General features: G+C 40.4%; 1 protein-coding gene across 1 annotated transcript in view; it reads left to right on the forward strand.

The window, feature by feature from the left end:
• The window catches only part of SLC28A3 (solute carrier family 28 member 3), a 91,478-nt gene extending 74,105 nt beyond the window's left edge, over window positions 1-17,373 (forward strand). The window contains exons 14-18 of the mRNA XM_043977939.1: window positions 536-733; window positions 14,105-14,186; window positions 15,263-15,361; window positions 15,646-15,766; window positions 16,905-17,373. Of these exons, the coding sequence (XP_043833874.1) occupies window positions 536-733; window positions 14,105-14,186; window positions 15,263-15,361; window positions 15,646-15,766; window positions 16,905-17,022 (618 nt within the window). The 3' untranslated portion in view covers window positions 17,023-17,373. The remainder of the gene's footprint in view (window positions 1-535; window positions 734-14,104; window positions 14,187-15,262; window positions 15,362-15,645; window positions 15,767-16,904) is intronic.
• Window positions 17,374-18,311: the final 938 nt, after the last annotated feature.

An 18,311-nucleotide genomic window follows, 5' to 3' on the forward strand; every position in this document is an offset into this window, starting at 1 on the left:
ATAAAGAAATGCAAAATAACTTCATGAGGGAGAGAGCACCAGCAACTGAAGGGAATCAGTAAGAAATAGTCTGTGAGCTGTATCTTGAAAGCTAGGGAGTCAGTGCTATGGAGGTGAGAAGGGAATATGTTCCAGACATGGGAAACTGCTTTGTGCAAAGGCACAGAGGAAGAAGATAGGGTTGTAAATAGGGAACAGTCAGCAGACCAGTTGGACTGGAGAGGAGTAATATGAAATAAGATTGGAAAGATTTCCGTAGGTGGGAGTCATGTTGTAGAGCACCTTAAATTTAATTCCATATATCTAAACCCTTTTTAATACACCTACATCTTTTCTTTTCTCTCCAGTTCACTGCCACCACCACCATCTCCCCCACAGCCCCATCCCCCACCAAGGCACTATCATATTTCAATCCTACCTTCTTGTCACAAGCAAATGCTTGAATTAAATCATGTCTTTAGATGTCAAAGAACACTACTTTTACATATGAGTCTTAGGTTGAGGAATCATACACTCTCTGGCCTTGTTTTTGTAGGTGATCTGCTCCTATGTCTTCATGCCTTTTTCCTTCATGATGGGGGTTGACTGGGAAGACAGCTTCGTAGTTGGTGGACTGATAGGATATAAGACTTTCTTCAATGAATTTGTAGCCTTCCAACACCTTGCAAAAATGATCAAATTGCGAAAACTAGCTGGACCCAAATTTGTCAATGGTGTGCAACAATATATATCTGTAAGTACTTTCATTATTTTGCCTTCCAGATGGTATCTTCACTTGTGTTTAATGTTTTATTTCAAGAAAGAAACCCAGAGCAACAGAACAGAGCAAGAAACCTTAGACCAGTGGTGGTCTTCTTCTGAGCAGTGTAGGAACAAGTCCAAGATATTTGTCTGAGAATTTAGTAAGAGTCTGCAGAGAATAATAAAATCTACTGTTGGGGCAGCTAGGTGGCGCAGTGGATAGAGCACTGGCCCTGGAATCAGGAGTACCTGAGTTCAAATCCGGCCTCAGACACTTTAACACTTACTAGCTGTGTGACCTTGGGCAAGTCACTTAACCCCAATTACCTCACTAAAAAAAAAATCTACTGTTGGCATATGTTGGGATGAGGTAGAAAGAGCTCGGAATCTGTAGATTCAGAATGAATGAATATTCATTGAATATATTCAACAAATTTCCATTTCATCACTTCCTCCCTGTGAAAACTTAGGCAAGTCACCTAAACTCTCTGAAGCCTCAGTTTCCTCATCTGTAAAAAGGGAAATGGTACTGGATGATGTAGAGTAACTTCTGACTCTATGATATTATGACATATCTTTACCACTCAGAGGAATGTACTTTTTGCGAACTCCACAGATATGGTGACTTGATCAATGTCACATGGGTAATCAGTGGTGGACTGGAGACTAGAACCCAGGTATCCTTAAAAGTCTAACGTTGGGGCAGCTAGGTGGCGCAGTGGATAGAGCATCGGCCCTGGAGTCAGGAGAACCTGAGTTCAAATCCGGCCTCAGACACTTGACACTTACTAGCTGTGTGACCCTGGGCAAGTCACTTAACCCTCATTGCCTTGCACCCCCCCCCAAAAAAGTAATTCCATTCCAAAAGTCTAACACTCTTTCTACTACCCACCCTGTACAGCATCACAGGATACAAGAGACCCATGGTGCCAAGGCAGTAAGATATTCTATTTTAAAATACAAGGGACCTCAGATCATTTGATCCAACCCCTTCATTTCATTTCATTTCATTTATTTATATTTTTTGGGGGTGAGGCAATTGGGGTTAAGTGACTTGCCCAGGGTCACACAGCTAGTAAGTGGCAAGTGTCTTGAGCCCGGATTTGAACTCAGGTCCTCCTGAGTCCAGGGCCAGTGTTCTATCCACTGCACCACCTAGCTGCCCCAACCCCTTCATTTTAAAGATGAGGAAACCAAGGTGCAGAGATGAAGTGACTTGAGGTGGATAGTTTGAGAAGGAAGCTAAAACTACATGAACTAAGCTTTAAAATAGAATTGGTGTCCCACTGAATCTACCCATGCTAAGTGAGCTGGAAATAGATTTTGTCATGTTTCTCAGAGATCCATTGTCTTTTGACTAAGTAAGAGCAGAGGAAAACTTAGTTTATCCCAGTTCCCCAGCTTATATGACTAGTTCAGTTTTAGATTTGCTTTTTTTGTAATTCATTTTTGTAATTTTATATTTTTCATAAAGTATGCTCAGTATCTAGTAGGTTGTGAGTGCCTTTAAGATCTCCCATGGGGCATCTAGATGGCGCAGTGGATAGAGCACTGGCCCTGGAGTCAGGAGTACCTGAGTTCAAATCCCGCCTCAGACACTTAACACTTACTAGCTGTGTGACCCTGGGCAAGTCACTTAACCCCAATTGCCTCACCAAAAAAAAAAAAAAAAAGATTTGCCCATGCATTGCCTGTGTGGGGGATGGATGGAGTTGGGGCTTGAGAGGAGGGAGTTATTCTTTCTGCCAATGAAATCATAATCTGTCAAACCTCCACTAATAATTTAGCTAGGCTGGCCCTTTGATAATATACATTACAAGTCAATTCTCTGCCCTTCCCCCACTCCCCTCATGCTCAGTCTTTCTAGCTTAAAACCTGCCAAAGTTTGTGTTATACTAGTGTGGTGGATGAAAGATGTAATGACTGAAGAAACTCCACTGGTACAATTTATTACCTCTCCATCATGCATTGCTGTAGATTGAAAATTTCACCATCCTGTGACTAAATTTTTGGTGATGAGTATGTGTGTATATGTGAAATCATATAGCCTACACCAACTAGTCAGGACTAGGGGAGAGTACTGGAAGTTTTGGAAGAGGGTAAATGAGAATGGGAAATAACGGAAGCACAATGTGATATATCATTCTTTCTACATGCTATCTTTTAATATTATTAATATGTGCTATCATTATAGTAAGGGGCATTATGGCATTGTGGAGAGGAGCCCTAATGGTCAAGAGAATTAATTCCCACTTTGCCAGTGCACACACATGTATACGTATTGTCAGAAACTCATACACTTGTCCTAGGTTCATTCACATATATATGGGCTCAGTGTTCTTAAAATGAAATGCTCAGTTCTCTATATTCTCACACATTCTCAAGACATACATTATGTACATTTGTTGAGGAAACGAAATCCCATACAATGAATTCATTTTCAAATGATGTCAGTTGCACATATTGTCAAGAAAGTCTCTCAGCTAATTATAATTAATTAGGCACCCTGGAACAAATGTGCTTATGTCTGATTTTCCCAACTTATGCCAGACTCTGTTCACCTGTAAACTCAAAACGCCATTAGGAAATTTTCATTCTTCCTCTCAGCTTTTATAGAGTGAATTTGTCATGAGCAGTATTAAATCAGAAAACAATATTGGGTTAAGATAAATTGAAGTCCTTAATAGCTGACAGCCAGAGAAAAGTCAAGTGAGAGGACTGGAAGAATCATTTCTGTTTGCATTAGCCTAAGAGAGAGACCAACCAAAATATCTGGGAGGGCAGAAAGTAAAGTAGGAGCAGCAAGATAGTGACTCATTCATTATCATTCCAGGGTCATGGCCTTTCATGCAGGCTCAGGTTCCCTTTGCCATGATGAGCCACTGCTCATCACTGGTATCCGTGCACCATTATTCCTCCTAGAATGCCTTCCCACAGACTCCAGGACAGAGGTTTGGTAGCAGTATTATTGGTGGAGGATTTTCTTACACAGGCTCTAGGGATATATAGGTGGTGAGCAAGTCCTCATGTTCTTTCATTGGTTTCATTTGTCATCACAATTGATGAAATACTAGGGATGGCCTCATCGAGTCCTACAATCTAGAGTCCCCTTCATCATGAATTCTTTTCTCTTACTAGATGATAGCTAGGTAGGTTCTGGTTGGGAACCTCAAGGTGCTTAACAAAGTAGAGATCACTGGAATAAGAGGTGGAATGAGACATAATTTCCAAAATAAAGCCCTGGGGCTCACCCATTAGATCAAATCTTCTTGGGGGTGATCCTGACTTTATCCTTAACCTGCAAACAAGGCAAACATTTATGTGATCACTTGGAAAGAATGAACTTAAATAGCCTCCAGTTCTCCATATATGATATGGGAAACTATGGGCAAGATCATTTGGATTAGTTGGAACCTGGTTTACATTGATATTGTGCCAAACTCTGACACAGGTAACAATGAAAGTCAATCACCCTAATTATATGATAAAGTACTGCCAAATTCAACAAATAATTTATTAGGCACTTAGTGTTTTAAAACAAACGTGCTAGGTGCTGTGGATATACCACATTTAGATAGGAAATAATTCCTGCCTTCATGAAACTTACAATCTAGTGGGGAGAGATGATATGTAGATGTACAAATAACTATTGTATAAAAGGATACATGTAAGAGATTAGAAAAGTGTAAAATCAGTCTGAGAGGCAAAAGGGGTGGGTGAAAATCAGGGAAAACTTCTTGGAAGAGGTGATATTGGAACTAGACATTTAAAAGGGATAGGTAGAAGATGGCTAGGAATGGAATCGAGTGATGGATTAAAACAGGAAGTGGTGACTGTAGAAGCAAAAATACCCAAGGCTTCATTTGAGGGTGCAGTTGCAATGTTCTCTTTTTTGTGAGGCAATTGGGGTTAAGTGACTTGCCACGGGTCCCATAGCTAGTAAGTGTCAAGGGTCTGAGGCCATATTTGAACTGAGGTACTCCTGAATCCAGGGCCAGTGCTCTATCCACTGTACCACCTAGCTGCCGCATAATATGTGAGACTTTTTTTTTTTTCCATGTTCTCTTTTTTTAGCTACTACTATACCATGTAGCACCTGCTTTACATGATTGCTGTGGGGACCAAATGAGATCACATTTGTAAAGTGCTAATAGCACAGTGCCTGGCACATATATAGCAGGCCCTTAGTAAATTTTTGTTTCCTCCATTCATCCTTTCTCTCTATAGAACAGGTTGTGAGGGGGTTAAAAAAGAAACAGTGAAAAGTACAATCCAGAAATGCAAGATTCATTGAGGACCTTAGAGATGAAATGAGAGGGGAAATCATGTAACAGCAAGCTGTAACAGAGGAACAAACCAATGGCCTTTACTGCTATTAATGACATTACCTTCAAAAAGGTTGGGAACAATGGACTCTTCCTTCCCCAAAGATTTTTAAAAGCAAATGGATGATAGGATAGTGAGCTAGCTGAAGCCCACTTAATAAATGGAAACGATTTTGTTTGAGGAGAGAGAGAAAGCTATTTAATGAATCCTTGCAAGGACATGGAGTTTCAAATTTCTGGCTCTCTATACAAGCATGCAAGCCTATAAAGATGGCTGATATGTAGTCATACCAATTCTAAAAAACATGGGAACACAAGCATTACTGGAAAAAGAATGGAATTAAATTTCTCCTTCCTGGGTAGAGTGAGGCAACCTTGACACAAGGCCCTACAGACCACTCAGCTTTAAACCAAGAATTGACCAAAAAAAAACAAAAACAAAAACAACCCAAAAAACAGTTATGTAATAGTTTCTCTATTACCCACCAGAATAAAAAATTTCATTATATTCATCAAGCATTTATTAAGCACCAACTGTTTGTATCTCCATCACCTAGCACAATACCTAACAAAGAAAAAAAAATTATCTACTGGGGAGCTTAATATATGTTGCCTATTGCTCATAGGCCCATGAGAGAACAGGCCTGAAGGGGTGAGCAAAAAGTCCATGGACCTAGGTGTACATTTTCCCCCTATTTCTGGTTTAGTCTGGCCATGGAAATTTACTTTGCTTTTTTGTTTGATTTTTGTTTTTTGGCAGGGCAATGAGGGTTAAGTGACTTGCCCAGGGTCACACAGCTAGTTAAGTGTCAAGTGTCTGAGGCCAGATTTGAACCGAGTCCTGAATCCAGGGCTGGTACTTTATCCACTGTGCCACTTAGATGCCCCCCCCCTTTTTTTTTTAAAGTGTGTATAGCCTACTTCTTGGCTTCCTCTGAGGATTAGAGTCAGAGTCATTCCCTTCTTCTTCTTCTTCTTTTGGTGAGGCAATTGGGGTTAAGTGACTTGCTCAGGGTTACACAGCTAGTAAGTGTCAAGTGTCTGAGGTCGGATTTGAACTCAGGTCCTCCTGACTCCAGGGCCGGTGTTTTATCCACAGCCACCTAGCTGCCCCATCATTCCCTTCTGTATTCCAAGCTCTTCCAGTTCTAAGGGTGAATATGGGGTCATACTTTTTTTGAAGGGACAGGCTGATTTTGAAAGGAGACCCATTCCTATAAAAAACAGCTATTTCCTTAGTTCACTCCTATAACTCTCTGATAACCCCTTTTCAGAGACTGTTGTAGGTGAAATTAAGTAGGGGATACTCAAAGAGATGTCCATTAAAAAGTATGCTATTAGAACCAGAAGAACATTGTACACAGTATCATCAACATTGAGTGTTGATCTACTGTGATAGACTATATTCTTCTCACCAATGCAATGGTACAGAAGAGTTCCAGGGAACTTGTGATAGAAGAGGATCTCCAAATCCAAGAAAAAAAAAAAAAGAACTGTGGAGTATAGATGCTGAATGAACCATACTATTTCTTTTGTTTTGGGTGCTGTTTTTTTCTATTTTGAGGTTTTTCATCATTGCTCTGATTTTTCTCTTATAGAATGACTAATGCAGAAATAGGATTAATGTTATTATGTGTATATATATATATATATATAACCTATATCAGATTGCCTGCTGTCTAGGGGAGGGGGGAGGGAGGGGAGGGAGAAAAATCTGAAATTGGAAGGCTTGTATAAACAAAAGTTGAGAACTATCTTTACACGTAATGGAAAAATTAATTAATTAATTTTTTTAAAAAGTGTGCTATTTCCAATGCAGGGAGGCAGACTCTGAACACATAGGGGACAGGGAGAGGGTAGGATAGAAAGGATGGACAAAGGACTGTCATTGCAATACATGTACCAGAATTCTGACTTGGAAGGGCATAATAATAATTATGGAACACAGGGGAACTCAGTTGTTGGCTGTAGTCACTCAATTTTTGGTTGTTGCTTTGTTTCTTGTTACTACTTGGAGACAAAGCAGAATGGAGTGTGCCTCTGCTGAGTTTAATAGAAAACTCACATCCATAGGATGTTAGGATTTAGAGCTAGAAAGGGCCTAAGGTCACTTAGTCTATCCCTCTCATTTTATGGATGCTAAAATTATGCCCAAGAATTTAAATTACTTGCCCAAGGTCATATAGCTGGTCAAGTTTGGATTTGAACCCAAGTCCTCTGATGCAAAAAAAAAAAAAAAAAAAGAAGCATAGTGGGTTAACCAGAAGACTATTGAGGTAAGAAGAGGGAGGAGATGCAGAAACAACTTCCTGAGCCTATGAGAACAGAGAGCAAACTAGATTCTGGAGGTACAGACTGAAATTTGATGATAGCTTGAATTATTTCTCACTAATCTTGCTTTTTTATGCTGTCTGTAAGTTGGCCACACACTCCCTTCTAAATGCAGCAGAATTCTTTGTCCCCAGGGTTCATACTGCAGCTGTTTTTCAAGACTCCAAATTTCAAAATATTACACAAAGGCTTGTATGATCTAGTTACAGACAGCCCTTGGACCCAGGGGAAATATGTCTTCATGTGTCTTTTTCTTCATTTAGAGGAAGGGAGGATACAGCTTATCATTTCCTTGGAAAAGGGGTTTATCTAAGCAAGCCACAAGGGTCTTAGTGCCTTGGAGCATCCTGACCTCCCAATCAAGTGGCTGTCTCATGGGTCTCTGGTATTTTCCTTCCCTAGTGGGATAATGGTTGCAAATTCAACTTTCTTGGTGAATAAAGCCCCAGCTACAGGACAGAGTTGTATCCCCTAAGCCAGGTGAGGAAGTAAGAAAAATCTGAGTTCCAATCCAACTTGACACTTTTTTTTTTGCGGGGCAATAGGGGTTAAGTGACTTGCCCAGGGTCACACAGCTAGTAAGTGTTAAGTATCTGAGACTGGATTTGAACTCAGGTACTCCTGACTCCAGGGCAGGTGCTCTATCCACTGCGCCACCTAGCTGCCCCCATCAACTTGATACTTCTTTACTGCCTTGAGCAAGTCACTTGACCTCTTGGCCTCAGTTAATCTATAAAGTGGAGATAATAATAGCATTTACCTTATAGAGGGTTGCTGTGACAATAGAATGAAGTAATAATTGTAAAATACTTTGCAAACCTTAAAGCACTACATAAATGCTAACTATTATTATTATTATTATTCAAAGCTCTAGAGGGTAAATTCATAGGACTATGTATTATCTATTAATAGGGTTTCCAATATAGACCAGTAGGGCACTGAATTGATGCTAAGCTTCTCTATTTCAAGAGAATGTTTCCTAAGGATAATGATGCTGTGAAGCCACCATCCCGAAGGTTACCTTGCCTGCTCAGTGTTTTTACAATGGCTCCCTTTAACACAGGGATTCTTAACCTTTGTGCCAATCTGGTGAAATCTGTGGACCCCTTTTCTGAACAATATTTTTAAGTGAATAAAATAAAATGCATAGGATTACAGAGGAAACCAATTATATTGAAATAGTTATTAAAATATGTGTGTATGTATACATACACATATAAATATATGTATATAAAACACTTTTAGGGACCCGAGGACTTGGATTTTTCTGTAGCATTTGCCCATTTCTGAGGTGTGTTACCTTATTTAATCCTCACAAGAATCCTGCAAGGTATATATGCTAGTATCCCTAATTTGCAAATTAGGGAGCTGAGGCTTAAAAAGGTTAAGTGAGTTGCCCAGCATCACACAGATAGTAAGCATCTGAGGCAAAATTTCATCTTGGGTGTTCCTGGCTCAGAAGTCCAACCATCAAGCCATCCAAGTGGCCTTCAGAAGTTTTTTTTTTAATTTCATTAAATATTCCTAATTGTGTATAAAAAAAATTAACATTCATTTGCTTGTTTTATAGTATTTATTTAGTATTTTATTTTTCCCCAATTACATGTAAATTCTCTCCCTCACATCCCTCTCTCCTCCTTGAGAAGACAAGAAAATTGATATTGATTTTACACATGAAGTTTAAAAACATTTCCATATTAGCCATGTTGCAAAAGAAAAAAAGTTTAAAAAGCATGTTTCAATCTGCATTCCAAGTTCATCAGTTTTCTCTCTGGAGGTGGATAGCATTTTTTTTTTTTTAAGTGAGGCAATTGGGGTTAGGTGACTTGCCCAGGGTCACACAGCTAGTAAGTGTTAAGTGTCTGAGGCCGGATTTGAACTCAGGTACTCCTGACTCCAGGGCCAGTGCTCTATCCACTGCACCACCTAGCTGCCCCGATAGCATTTTTCATCATGGAATTTGTCTTGGTTGGGATGAGATTAGGATAGAATGCTATTGTGCTGTAAGGGATGATGAGCGGGATGCTATCAGAAGGATTTATGAAAAATGCAATCCATCTACAGAGAAAGAATTGATGGTATCTAAATACAGATTGAAGTATAATTTTTTTTGTTCCTCTTTCTAAAGTTTTTTTGTCTGTTTTCTTTCACAACCTGACTAATGTGGAAATGTTTTACATGATTACACATGTATAATTTATATTGAATTGCTTGAGTGAATGGGGAAATGCTCACCCTCCTAGTCTCACCATCCCCTGATCATATTATTGACTTTTTTGCATTTGGTGACATTGTCCTGTACATTTAGCAATGAGATTTGCCTGATCATCAAATACAGCTGTTTCTGACTCAGTCTCTTTGTTCTAGTTTCTCCTTCTCTGGCTGCAACAAATCTTAATTACCACTAGGGGCCCCCACCATAAGAATCCATAAGAATTCTTCATGTTTAGTTAGCACTGGGTATAGACTCATTTCCTTACCAAATGCAGAGAATAGGCTTAATCAAGTAAAATGTTTTCTATTCCAACTTCCAATCACTGAAAGTAAATAGTCTTGCATAATGCAAGAGAGCCTACAACCTTGGCAACCCCTAGTAGCTTTGTGAAAAGGTTATTACCAGTGCAACTTAAGAACAAAAGTGCTGATTAAAAATTGGGGTAAAGGGGGCAGCTAGGCGTCAAAGTGGATAAAGCATCAGCCCGGGATTCAGGGAGGACCTGAGTTCAAATCCGGCCTCAGACACTTGATACTTACTAGCTGTGTGACCCTGGGCAAGTCATTTAACCCTCATTGCCCCACCAAAAAAAAATTGGGGTAAAACCAACTGATTTTTATCAAGGTTTCAAGAAACTTACTTCTACCTTCTCTACTCCCTCAATCCACCCTCAGACATTTAAAAAAAGAAGAATGTCCACTGGAGTTAGGACTCTTGTGTTCTAAATATCCTACTTACCAAATCACTCTGGGGAAATCATTTAGTGCCTATAAATACGTTTCTCCAACAGTAAGAATGGGGATAACAATAAATCCCATTTAACTCCCTATGGGTGCTGTAAGGGTGAAATGTTTGGAAAATACCCAGGGTTCCTTAGACAAGTCATAAAATATGGTTCACTATGATTTAAATACAAGGGCTGCTTCTCAATAGAAGATTCTCCATATGAGGTTGATTATTTCTTTTTGGGCTCCATGGTACCATTCACTCCTGGCAGGACTGGCCCCAGTGAAGATAAGAAGGGTTTCTCAATAGTTATTCTTACTTTCTTAAACTAACTTAATCTTATCCCATTCCCCCCATCTGAACTTCAGACATCAAACCTTTGGGATTCTATATATAAACCATGCCACTCTTCCAATCCAAATGTTCTGTGGTTTTTTTGTTTTTTTGGTTTTTTTGCTTCAGGTCCTTGCTAGATAACTTGCTAATCTATGATGGACCAGTCAATCAACATACATTTATTAACTTCCTACTATGTCCTAAGCATTGCCATAGATAAAAGAAATTACATTCTATTGATTCATTTTTGATATTTAATGGTATAATTTTGCTACTTAATGATAATTGATACTTAACTCTCTGATTGCTAATCATGCAGTCCTTGGATTGAGCTACAGTCCTTTTGTGGTGCCATCAAGGCCCCCATTTGGGCCAAACTCCTTCTTGTATATATGACATAACAGAACTAGAAAGGTTAAGAGACTTGTCCAAGGTCATCACCAAAGGTATTTAGAAGGAGAGCAAGAATCGGAATCTCAGTTTTCTGATCCCAAAACCAGTGATACTTCCACTATAACTTTATTAATCCCTTAATTTCCTTCTCTTAAAATAAGGATTATTTTTTTTAAAACACATAAAAGCACATGCCTCATTTTTACATTTATAGTGAAGTGAGTTTTTCCTTCTACCACCTCTTCTGTACATTTATAGAAACAAACAATAGGGGATCACTACAGATTTTCTTAACCTTCCTCTCATTCTTTTTTTTTTTTTTTTTGGTGAGACAATTGGGGTTAAGTGACTTGCCCAGGGTCACACAGCTAGTAAGTGTTAAGTGTCTGAGGCCGGATTTGAATTCAGGTTCTCCTGAATCCAGGGCCAGTGCTCTATCCACTGTGCCACCTAGCTGGCCCCTCTCATTCTTTTTAAACCTGCACAGTGACATGGCCATGGCTGCATCTGTGTGTATTTGCCTCTCCCTTCAGCCCCCAAAGAGAAGCCCCTCTCCCTTTCTCCTCTCTCCTTTGATTTTTCCTCTCTCCCTCCTTCCCCTGTTTCCCCATTTCCTCCCTATGTGTCTCTCTCCCCATTACCCCCATCTGTCTGTCCCTTTCTCCCCCTCCCTCCACTCCTCTTTTCCCCTTCCTCTCTGTCTGTCTATCTCTCTCTCTCTCTCTCTCTCTCCATTTCACCCTTGTTTCCCTGTCCCTTTCTTCCCTCTCCCCTCTTCTTTCTCTCCCTCCCTGTCTCTTTCCCTCTCTCCTCCTCCTCCCCCTCCCTCTTCCTCTCATCTACACCCCCGCCATGAGATCGCCTGCTTTTGAAGGCAATTGGACAAAATGTAAAGAGCGAGAGAACACAGTCCTTAGTCCCGAGCAAGAGGGGGAGGGAGATAGGAGACGTAAGAAACAAAAGCGTTTCCAGGAAAAGTAGACCAAATGAATACTTGAAATAATTTCCCCCCCTGTCTGCCATATGTGTGTTGTTTGAAAATATCAACAAAGGGGTTCTCAGAAGCAGAAAAGGGCGGGGGGGGGGGGCTGCTTTGTAACAAATGGAAACCTTAACCATCCCCATTCAGCCAACTTGAATGCTGGCTTAAAAATCTAGTTAATGAGCAAAGGGGGGAGGGGTGGAAGGGACACATGGTTCCCTATTTGTTTGACCTAAGCCTGAATGTTCCAGGATCCTGCAGGACAAAGGTTCAGGCATCAGTTGCATTCTTTATCTACTGGGTGATAGGATGGAAGAGGCATTGATTGTGGAGTTTCAAGTCCCCACCCTCTGATACTTATTTCCTATGTGACCATGAACAAGTCACTTAGTGTCCCTAGGCTTTAGGTTCCTTATCTTAGAGATGAAGGGGGTTGTACTAAATGGCTTCTGAGGACCCTTCCTACTCAAAGATCTATAATCCCTATAATTTCTTTTTAATCTTTGTGGTTGTCTCATGAGTCCCATCATATTTCTAGTAGACTGTTGCAAGCTCTTCCAAACTGGGCAGATCTCTAAAAGGAGAAAACAGGCATCTAGGTGTGGATAAAGCACCAGCCCTGGATTCAGGAGTACCTGAGTTCAAATATGACCTCAGACACTTGCTACATACTAGCTGTGTGACCCTGGGCAAGTCACTTAACCCTCATTGCCCCACAAAAAATAAAAAAACGAATGAACAAATAAACAGATAAATAAATAGATAGGTAAATGAATAGATAAATGGATAGAGTGATAGAGAGATAGGAGAAAACAAGTAAGGCTAGAGTTCTACTTGTTAATATTATTTCAAAGCCATAGGTGAAGAGACAATAGGACTGCTGTCTGAATCCAGCCCAGCACTATGAATCCCTATGACTTGTCTCCCCCTCCTTCCTTACCCAATGGTAGAATCATAGGATTAAAAGCAATTCTTGAGGCCTGCTCATGTAAGACCCTACATTCAGGGAGTATCACCCCGACCTCTGAACTTCCTATGGGGAATTCTCACTGCAGAGATTTTGAGAGAAACAACACAACTTTTGACTTGTCTAAGATCACACAGAGAAGCAGTGGAATTCTGGCTTGTTACCTGGCCAGGATGAACCAGAGGTCTGATACTCCAGTCAGGGTGAGGATGTAAAGTGATTATTGGGCAGAAAGCAACAGCCTCCATGTCTGCTTTCATTTCTGCTCTTTCTTTCCACCTGCTGAGTTTGGCAGCTTTGTATCCGAATAGAGAGGAGAGTGGGAGTCATCAAGGAAAATTGCTAACCCTTATGCTGTTCCTTATTTCCTGCAAAGAAAAATGAATCACAGGGCCTTGGTTAGTAAATGGAAAATCCAAAGCAGCCAGCCCTCATTCTGTAGATTTTCCTCTGCAGAGAGCAACTTTATTCCTAGGCATCTGAGAAATATAAGGATATACCAAGGTCATCAGGAAACGAGGGGGCACAGTGATTACAGCACTGGGCTTGGAATCAAGGCAGGACTCATCTTCCAGAATTCAAATCTGGCCTCAGACACTACCTAGCTGTGTGTCCTTGGGCAAATCAATTCACCCTGTTTGCCTCAGTTTCTCATCTGTAAAATGGGCTGGAGAAAGAAATGGCAAACCACTCAAGTATTTTTTCCAAGAAAACCCAATTGGGGTCATAAAGAGTCAAACACGACAGACGACACAACCACACCAACCAAGCTCAACAGTGACTTACATGGGTCATAAATTTAGAACTGGAAGGGACCTTAGAGGTCATCTAATGCAGTCTCTTCATTTTACAGACTAGGAAACTCTCTATGAAAGCATAGAGAGGTTAAATGACTTGCCCTAGGTCACATTGGTAATAAATGGCAGAGCTCCTCTGATGCAACATTATAGTGTTCTTTTTAGTTAGTATAACTGTTGCTTTAATAGTCTGTGGGAGTGCCAGTCAGGCCCCAGAACTTCTATATGTGCATGTTTCCCAGTTGTAGCCCGTGTCATTTCTCATCTGGGTATGTCTTGCTTGCCTTCCAGGTTCGCTCTGAAACCATTGCCACCTATGCCCTTTGTGGCTTTGCCAATTTTGGTTCTCTGGGAGTAGTGATTGGAGGACTCTGTAAGTAACAATGTGTTTGTTTCTGTGTGATTTTGATGCAGTTTAAACTGAAATGCTTGGTTTCTCCATCTGTCCCATTCTCTCTAATACCAGAAAAAAAGACCTCACCTGCACTGGGGAGGTAGGAGAGGAACAATAAAGCAATGAATGCGTATGCCACAAAAAGACACCCATATATATATGTGTGTGTGTGTGTGTGTGTGTGTGTGTGTGTGTGTGTGTGTATATATGTGTATACGTATATATATGTATGAGTGTATATGCATGTGTATATATGTGTATGTATACATGTGTGTGTTTATGTACATGTATATGTATCATTATCTCTATAATTATATATGTATATGATATTCATATTTATATCTGTATTCATCTGACCACTACTATAGAGTTTGTGTTGACATTCAAGACAACTTCCCCAAAATATTTAAGTGTATAAAACTGCCCCTCCAACATCTATCCTGCCATGCATACCTCTATTTCTGATGAATCATAGGAATTCTGTTGCATATAGACTATTTCCTGATCCCTAGGCAAAGCTATGCTTTTGAGCATAAAACCCTTAGCCCTTTCTAGTGGGTTAGATTCAGAGCCATAACTAGCCATTCTGGATCCCAGGGAAAATGTGCCTAGTGTCGAGCAGCATACAAGATACCCTTAAATAAACCTTTTAAGACAAATTCAGCTAGATTGCCAGATCGAAATCAAGATCCTAGAAGTGTGAGGCAGGGTCAAGTAACCATTCATGGAAGGAACCATGCCATCTGGTAGTTTTCTACTTTAAGTAAATTACTGTTGCTAATTAAGTGCTACTCTTATTTTTACCTGCTGAAGATCCAGTAATGCTGTCGGTGGCCTCTAAATTTCAGCACCCTGCAAGAAAGATCAAGTTGCCCCTTCCTAGTTAAAACTATCCGGCTTTGAGGAGCTCACCATTAAAAAGGGAACCCTGGGCTCCTCTATTCTGAAGTTACCTGCATTGAACAGCCCAACCCCCAGACCTCCTGCTGAAGACATTTTGAGGGAAGCCTTAGCTGAACCCCCTAACAACTCCGTACTTGTTCTGTATTCCCTAGCATCTATGGCTCCTTCCAGGAAGCGGGACATCGCCGGAGTCGCTTTTCGAGCTCTGATTGCCGGTACCGTAGCTAGCTTCATGACAGCCTGTATTGCTGGTACGTGCCCTGCCTTGCCTATCTTTTAATGCCCACCAGATGGCAGTGTTTCAATTTAGGTCTCCTACCTGAGCCTAAAGGATGGATTTATTTTATTTTATTTTTTAAGGGAAAAAAAAGCCTGAGAAATGGTCCCACTATTGTACTGAGAGTGGGTAGAAATTGAAAAGCTCTATGGGGGCGGGGAATGGGGAGGTGGGGAGTAGGAGAGGGAGAGGAGAAACTTGGGAACACAAAGATTTTAGTTCTTTAATTAATTAAATGAATGTCATTCTAATTTCCAGGCATACTCTCCAGCCCACCCATGGAGATAGATTGCTATAGTCTTTTAGAAAATGCCTTCAACTCAACTTCACCTAGCAACACAACTGAGCTAGTTACCTGTTGCCAAAACCTATTTACCAGGTATTGTACCCTTGATTACAATTTCCTTTATATTCCATTATTAAGAGGCATGTGATGGAGTTTGACCTAGGGATACATTGTTATTATTGAAGTTTTTGAGAGGAAGCTCAAGGAGGTAATATACCAAGGAAGGAAAAGTTTTGCAAATGTGGCCTATTGAAAATGTCAGGTCTCAGCATTTGTATAGTCTTTTTTACCTCAACCTTTCATTTTGGCTTCCTTTAGGTAATGAACAGGCCTCCCCATCCCCCATTCCTCCCATCCTGTGGCCCTGAGATCAAGATGTTCCCTTGTTACTGAGGTCAAGATCTAATGTTCATTTCAAACCTTTAATGCATTGGTTAAAAATCATTGAACTGATAATAATATCCTGCCCTAGATGTAAAATGTCCCTTTCCTTTTCCCAGACAAATTTGTGAGGCACCTGACTTAAAATCAGAAAGAGTCAAAACCCACCTCAGACATGGGTAACCCTGAGCTAGTTACTTTTTTATGCCTTGGTTGCCTTAGACTCACTGGCTTTTAATGTCCCCTGCATATTTAAATCTATGCTCCTTAGATCTTCTATTCCATGGTGCAATAGCAATGAACATTGCCTTGGGGGAAGGCTTGGTCCCAATCAGGAAGGCCTGACATAGTTATCCCATTGCAGTTTAAATGTATAGTGGGTCGGCATAAGAAATTAATGGGAATGGGGTGGGGGGGGAAGTTTTGCATAAGCCACATATGACACATGAAGACCAGTAGGACAACAAAGAAAAAGTTTAGAGACTCAGAAATGCCTAAAATAGCAACATTTTATCTTTTAATATCATAATAATTCAGACTCCTTCATGGTACAAAGGGAGGACCAAAAAATTTTACATCGATTTTCTAGACTGCAGGGGCACTGCACGCCTAACCCCTACAATGTGGAAGGGATAAATAACTGGATATATAAAGTCATTTGTCTATGGTTGTACTGGATGGAATGAAATGAGTTATGTGTCTATGACTTCCCATCCAGGGGCAATTTTAGTAGGTCTAACCATGGTTCTAATTTCAGAAGAAAATTATTGTCTTTGTGCCTTATTGGCTTATTAGAAAATTCATTTAATTCTTTTTCTTTCTTTGGCTCGGGGTTTCCTCTATCCACCAGGACTGTCGCCAAAAATGTCAGTGATATCTTACCAGAAAGCTTATCCACCTTGAATGGCTGCTGTCTGATGCTGAATCCAACTACATTTAACTGTGATTGGGTCACTACCTCATTCTGAGCTTAGCCTCTTCCCCAGATGGTTCCCCGCACAGACTTCAATCAATTTGAAAGGAACAATGTGAAAATGAATCCATGTGTTCTGCACTTCTTTATTGAAGGAAGGCAAAATTGTGGGTGAATATCAGCTGCTATTATAGATTAATTTTTCCATCATGGAATCAGCATGGACTGGAAGAAAAAGAGAAGAATTATGACATATAAAAAACTATTCACTTCCCAGATCCCCTTTCCCTCCCCCACCAGGATACAAGGCTATTTTGTTATCTCGATGGAATCTTCTCTTTATTCTCTTCATTGTCATTCAGGTTTGGTATTCCAGAACATTTCACCTGAACACAGGTATTAATAAATTCACCAACAAAAACAGCTTTGCTCACAGCCACTCATTCAGCATACTGAACTGGAGGTCTAACAAACATTGGTTATAAACCATCCTGAAGTCACTGGGGCTGATTTGAAATGGGACATTTAAATCTCACCTTAGCACCAAAGCAACTGTCCATGTAAAAAGTCAGACAGCTGTTTGGCTATTTCAGAAACAAGCACTGTCACCCCCAATCCAAAGATGCCTAAAAGTAAGAGGAAAATGTCCATTCCACTCTGATTCACAATTTGAAAAACAAAAACCAAAAGAAAGATCTGCCACCATGGTTACCATGGTGAAGTCCACACTCACTATTCCTTATCTATGGCTTTGAGAGAAAACCTCTCTCCAGCCCTGATACCCTGGGGAAGTAGCTAGGTCTCTGTGCTTCAGTTTTGCCAACTGCAAAAGGGGAAGATCACCAGTTCCAATCTACCTCACAGAATTACAGGGGAGACTCTGATGACTTAATGGGCAGAATTCCTCGGTTTCTTGGACAAAAGGACACAATTACTTTGTGGGCCCAACATTTGGGATATTTATTAAAGTATCATTTGTGTTATTCAGTGATACAAATTCAAGGTAGAGAAACAATCTGGGTTCTCTGTGCATCATTTCCATTCTTGTAAGTTGTCTTCTGCACCTTGAGGCCAGATAAGCTTGCCTCCCAAGAGTTTGTGGAGACTTTATAGGGTAGGGAGATTTAAGAATGCAGTTTCTTTCCTTTTAACCTCTCAAATGTCTGTGAAATGGAACAATTGTACGTTTGTACACCATTAAAATATAATTTAATTAAGTAGCACTTTAAGGTAAGTCCTTATTTTTGCGGGGCAATGAGGGTTAAGTGACTTGCCCAGGGTCACACAGCTAGTAAGTGTCAAGTGTCTGAGGTCAGATTTGAACTCAGGTCCTCCTGAATCCAG

Source organism: Dromiciops gliroides, chromosome 1 (assembly GCF_019393635.1).
Source record: "Dromiciops gliroides isolate mDroGli1 chromosome 1, mDroGli1.pri, whole genome shotgun sequence".
NCBI classification, from domain to species: Eukaryota; Metazoa; Chordata; class Mammalia; order Microbiotheria; family Microbiotheriidae; genus Dromiciops; species Dromiciops gliroides.